The 6000-nt window shown below is 40.5% G+C and overlaps 1 protein-coding gene across 1 annotated transcript in view; it reads right to left on the bottom strand.

The window, feature by feature from the left end:
- Positions 1–830: 830 nt before the first annotated feature.
- Positions 831–6000, bottom strand: part of DDX10 (DEAD-box helicase 10) — a gene marked incomplete at its 5' end in the record, with an annotated part of 183305 nt that continues 178135 nt past the window's right edge. The window contains one exon of the mRNA XM_084285706.1: positions 831–1465. Within this exon, the coding sequence (XP_084141832.1) occupies positions 1273–1465 (193 nt within the window). The 3' untranslated portion in view covers positions 831–1272. The remainder of the gene's footprint in view (positions 1466–6000) is intronic.

The following is a 6000-nucleotide window of genomic DNA, read 5'->3' as shown; positions in this document are numbered from 1 at the left end:
AGAACATTGTATTTTCCTATTCTCCCTCATCTTCTTGCATAGCAACCTTCCCTTTGTCTGGCTCCTTTCTGAAAGTGCAAAATTTAGCAGTTCTAATCATTCTCCACATTGCCTGCAAGCATTTACCATGCTTTTTTTCCTGAATGTCGTGCCAATATTGTTGAGGGGGTAGTCAAGAAAGCAAGCAAGAAGGAAGCAAGTCTGGCTTGTAGCTGGTGTTTGGGTGCAAGCAAGAAATGAAAACCTACTTGGAAAACTCAGGATTTAGTATTGTATTCATTCATTGCTTTGCTCTGGGAAGAATGGCGCTGCTTCTCCTTGATGGGAAAGGACCAACAGCAGCACACACCCTATTGCTGTTCGTCAAGATCTAACAGTTAGATGAAAGGATGCACAAAATCTGTAATAATCAACCACAGTTTGACAGGATGAAATTTCAAAATGTACTAGAAAATAAAGATGAATAACCTTTTGTTCATTGTATATTGTCTACCAAAAAAAAAAAAAAAAAAAGTAGCTGATTCCTGATTGTAAGTCTTTCAGGTGCTCCTACCACAAAACCTGTACCTCGTAACCGATTTTATCAGGCAGTGATAGTTTTGGGAGCATCACTGTGATCTTACTCATATGGCATTCAAACCCAAGAATGTACCTTCTAAAAGTGGTTTTATGAATTGCCTGATATAAGTCACAGAATCGTAAGAGAAATTATTAACTGATGGATAAATAAATGCTTACAAAATGAAGCCAAAATAGATAACAGATGTTTATACCAAAGCTTCAGGAATTTTAATAAAATATTTTAAATACATGTGCATGGTACACAGAAGGAAAAAAAATATATATTTTATTTTTAAGTAGTATGGTTTTTGCTGCCAACAATATTTCCTCAGTAATCTTAGGACACATTTATCTTCCAAAATAGCAAATCTGACACAGGCAAGAAAGGAACATTGTATTTTTATTTAAGCAAGATTAATTATTCACTCATTTTTTAAAAAAGATAATTGCTTCAAAACCTGTCGATTTGAATTTATAAACCTGTTATGGCAAAATGACATACAGGGATTTAGGTCAGAAAGTTGGTTTAGAAAGCCTTATATACCAAACTAAACCTTGTCTATAATCTTCAAGTCAATACAAGACAAGGCCATTGCTCACGGAAAACATTTTTCTCCATCCACTGGTACCCATCTGCCCAGATGCCAAATTGTGTAGACTACTGACAAAATTGTGAAGACGTCCCTGAAAAGAAAACCTGCAGGAAAATAATTATCTGTGACTGTTGAGCAGCTGTAGCACAAGCTCTTCGTCTTCTGCCAGAGAAAGCCCAGTATCCAATGGCAAAAAGGGATCCTCCTCCTCTTGGCTGAATTTAGCCTTCTTTCTTTTCAGAGGCATTTCTTCTGCTGCATTACTGCTACCGTAGCTTCTTTTCTTTCTTCCTCTCTTCTCCTCAAGTTCACTGCAGAAACAAATCAATTACTCTTTTTTAACAACTGTGGTAATCAATATCATCATGTAATCAAACAATTCATTTTAAACAAGGCATATTTATGTCGAGATAAGGGCAAACAAAATTACAATTCAGAAGGGTGACGCAACAGAAGCTGATGAACTCTGCATGCCTAAATTAGAGCTGCTTTCAGACCGAGGTGGTGGTGGATGTTCTGCTGTCCTAATTGATTACAGTCTATCAAGATATTGCCATCAGCCTTATCCAATATTCACTGCCTTATACAGTGACAGACAACTTGACAAAACTGGTTTAGTAATATGTCAGTGGGCCTTGACATGCTTTCAGGATTTTGTCTGAAATAAATATGCACCCACAATATAAATATGAGAATTGTCATTTCATTGGCAAATCCTACCCTGACTTAACACAGTTTTGATTTGGGTCCATCTCATCCAAGCCACTCTTTCCCCTTCTTTCAGAATAAGTCCTTGGAAGCTATAAACCTCTTCTTTGCCATCAGAGGAAGAGACAAAACCAAACCCAGTTACTTTTCCTGGTGAGTTCCCATTCCTTCTGCTGCCGTTGTTAAAACTGGAACCATTTGGCTTTTGCAGCCCCCTCAGTCTGGACAAAACAGCTGTGCATCTGTTTTACCACTGTGACTTCTGTCCCCTGGCCAGATGACAGCAAGAGGAGGAAAGCCCAAGCCCACCACCGGCCTCCCCCTCACATCCCTCACGCTGGCTGGACCTGGGCCTTGAGAGAAGATTTTACAAAAGGATTTTGTCATCGTTGCACAGATTATCCTTGCATAGGTTTTGTTCGTAACACAGAAAATTTGTTATAAACCTTTTAAGATTAAAGTAATTTCATCTAACAAAATCTAATTTGAGATGTAATAGCTGTGTAACAGGCTACACAGAGCTGGCTGTCAGACGCTACAGGGGAGAATGAGGATCTGTACAAAAAAAGGACTGTGCAGCCCCTTGCACACTAGACCACTCCATACAAATAGGTTAACTGAAACAAAATGACATTCACAGTTTTGTGTGTTTGTATTAAAATAAAAATAAAAATAAATAAAATAAATCCAAGGACCGAGTTTGGACTTTTTAAAAAAAATAGATGGTTAAATGCAGATTTTCAAATCAATGTGGCAAATTTCTACCTAGAAGACTGAATCTACTTCAAAAATTGTTTCAACAAGAATTTTTTCTTAATTTCCCTAATTTTTGAAATTACTTCAGTGTAAATATAGTGGGTTTTTTGGAAATATTTCACTTTGAAACGCTGTTTAGAGGGCGTGCAGCTGCCTCCTGCTCTCTTCTACTCCACCTTCCACAGCAGAGCACTGCCAGCTCCTGCCCGTTCATTACAACACAGGGAGAGGAGGAAAAACCTATGAGAGGTACCTCACATTCCCACAATTAAAATAAATCATCCTAAACTTATATGGCTCTTCCCCTTCCTAGCCAGAACTAGTGCAAAGCAACAGCTGATGACTATGCATTTTTCCTGGAATTGGGACATTTCAAAGGCTATAGTAACTTGCTGGTTCTGAGTTGTAATTTGCATGGGGGGAGCTTTTCAGTGCTTGCTATCAATGTTTATTTTATTCCTTTTCTGGGGCAAGGGTTGTTTTTTCAGTCATCTGTGCTTAAGATATTCCATAAACATTAAAGCAATATGGAGAGTATTTAAGAAGATTCTCAAGGCTTCCTTTCCCAAGTGGCCACTGTGGGTTTGGGACGGAGTTTCACAGTGTCCTCTTCAATCAGGACAGATTATGGGGGTTTGCTTTAGAAGCATTAAGGCTGAAACCTCATTAAGTAAAAACATTCTTAGCTTGTTTGCAAAAGAGTTAATTATTTCCAGCATTTGAATGGACTCTGAAGCCTACTTTGCGTTCATAATTGACTAATGCTTCATCTAGGACACGAATTCAATAATAAAGACATCTCACAAGTTATGAAATAGACCTTAAATGCCAAAAATCCAGCATTTCACTTTGGAGTTGGGACATTTGCAAGTTGTAAAATTTAAATTTAAAGCACGTTCTAAAGGAACTGTGAGGCTTCTGATTTTTTCCACAAACAAAAGCACAATGACAACAACTTTCATCACAAGCTTTGTGGGAAGGTTACATTGAGTCAAGCTGTTTCTTATTATTACTGTGGGATCATGGTGCTCGATTAATCGTGCATCCTAAAGATGTGTCCACACGTCAGCAGCAGGTGTATTTTCACACTAATTTGACCCCTACTGGGCTGTAAGCTCCAGAAGTAAACAAGGAGGGATGTGTGACACGTGAAAATGGCAGAAAAGCCATTGAGTGATGAAGGGAGCTAACGGCTTGTGTTTTTGTGATGCACAAGAAATAGAAACAAGACAGTATTTGGTAAGGGATACTTAGGAGAAAAAGCAGAGAGCCACACTGAGGGTGAAATGTACAAATAAGGTCATGATTTTGAGACAAAGGGTGGTGAAAGACAGCGGCTGTGAGTTTGGTGGTGTGGAGAAGGGCTCTGGGACTACTCTGGAGGCACAGTCAGAGGTGGAGCTTTCAAAAAGGATAAAGGCAGCAAAAAGGTGCCATGGGGCCACCAGGAGAGATACCTGCTGTCATGACACCAAGGTGCATCCACACTCCCTTCAGTGCCTCTCCTCAACTGGTCAGACAGAAAGCTCTCTGGAGATGTACGAGGTGCAGCTCTTGCGTGCAAAAGGAAGGTGGGTATGTGAAAGCAGCTATATGGGGATGACTTACGCACTTCTTGTCAAATTAATTCCTCCATGGTCTCCCTTGACCTCCTGTCAGCCCTCCCCGCAGAGCAAGCCTTTTACTGTTGGTTCCTTTCCAGAGATATAAATGGCCCCTTACTCCTCACGTACACGCACACCGGTGCACTACCAGCTGGTGTCCCCAGCAGCAGCCAAAATAAAATAAAGTAATTCTGAGGTGAATTATTTTCTAACATAAAAGCGTAGTTAGAAAGCAAATCCACCATTCAGATCCAAGCCAAAGCCAACGTGTCTCTCGGTCTCCTATTTATAACGCTCAGAAAGCAGCACGTACAGCTGGATTACAATTCCTTCCTTTCACCATCTGGTGCAATTCAGTTTGTCATTGCTGCAGCAGCCCGAGCTGCCCACATGTCCTGACACTGCTGATGGAGTGATTTACTGGGCAGGGCTGTGCTTACACAGGCGAAGAGACACCCATAGCCGACTTATCTGCACTCACACTGATTTCTGGGGTCACCATTCACACAGCTGTAACAACAAAGGAAGATACTGTCTTGTCACAGGTAATGATTATTGCACAAGCACTAAAGCATATTTTCTGAATCCAGGCCCTGGAATGAATGCCAGCATATATGGGTATGGCATCTGGGCAACAGGGGGTATAAGACCCTGACAGCAAGACACCAGGGAACTCTCTTCATTTAACCACTAACAAATAATCTCAAAAGTGTGTTTTGAGGAGATACCAGACCAAAAAAAAAAATTAAATTATTTAAATTCCTGATATTCAACCTGCATCTGGACTTCAAGGTCTGGCCAACCTCTGCTCTGTGAGGTTTAGCTTTTATGTGCTTTTGACTCAACCATTTGAGACGTGAGGCCACAGAGCTGCGTAGCTGCTGGTTAAACAGCAGCAACTCCGAGCTCTCCAGACAGGCTCTGCTTCAGTTACCATTTATCAGAGCTTGCTCTGGAGCCGAGGTTTAGCAGCACTTGGAAATAAACTGCCCTCCCCACTGAACTGCAGGCCATGAGTTGAGCTCCCAAACTGTAATACAGCTGCCACGAGCTCTTTCCCAAAGAAAAGTACATGAATAATGAATGAATCTGTTAATAAAATACAGTTCAGAAAAGTTAGGAATAATTTATACCGTAAATATTGGCATTTTGCTAATCAAACATGTTGTGCCACAAACCGTCTTCCACGTAATAAATTTTAATTCATAAGGCCATGGCAGCAGTCCTAATGAAGATTAATTACTGCAGTCCCTTCCGCAAAGCCCAGTGCAGCTTCTTTCTTACTTGCTGTCAGAATGCTATAGCACACAGAAATGGTAATGAAAATATATTGTCTTGTGTTATTCCCTTTACTGGCCATTCTACTGATGTAAATCAAAACCGCTCTAAAACGAGATTTATAAAAAACAATTGCAGGAAAAGGGAAGATTAATCTACTTGTAATGAAATACCAGTGTAATCGTACTAGAAGCACAAGACAAGCTGAGTATGTCTTGGAGCTAAAGCACTACAATCTGGAACAAGAAAAAATACTCAAACAGAAATCAGACCAGCAGGACAATATGCTGAATATTTCTTCTTATTGCATGGGAAGCATGCAGAGGAAATGATTGAGGAAAAGCACCCAAACCAACCACCAACATCTTGCTTCTGCTCCATTGTCATCTTTACTTCCCAAAGGTTCTAGCAGACAAGTGGCAGAGGATTCAAAGGGGGTGGCTGAAGCCCTTTTCTTGCCCCTTCCTGGGCAGACACTGCTGCAACCATGAAGCAACAGG

Source organism: Netta rufina (assembly GCF_964035555.1).
Source record: "Netta rufina genome assembly, chromosome: 1".
Taxonomy (NCBI): Eukaryota; Metazoa; Chordata; class Aves; order Anseriformes; family Anatidae; genus Netta; species Netta rufina.
The sequence above is the reverse complement of the archived record's forward strand: the minus strand, read 5'-3'. Positions and strand labels throughout refer to the sequence as shown.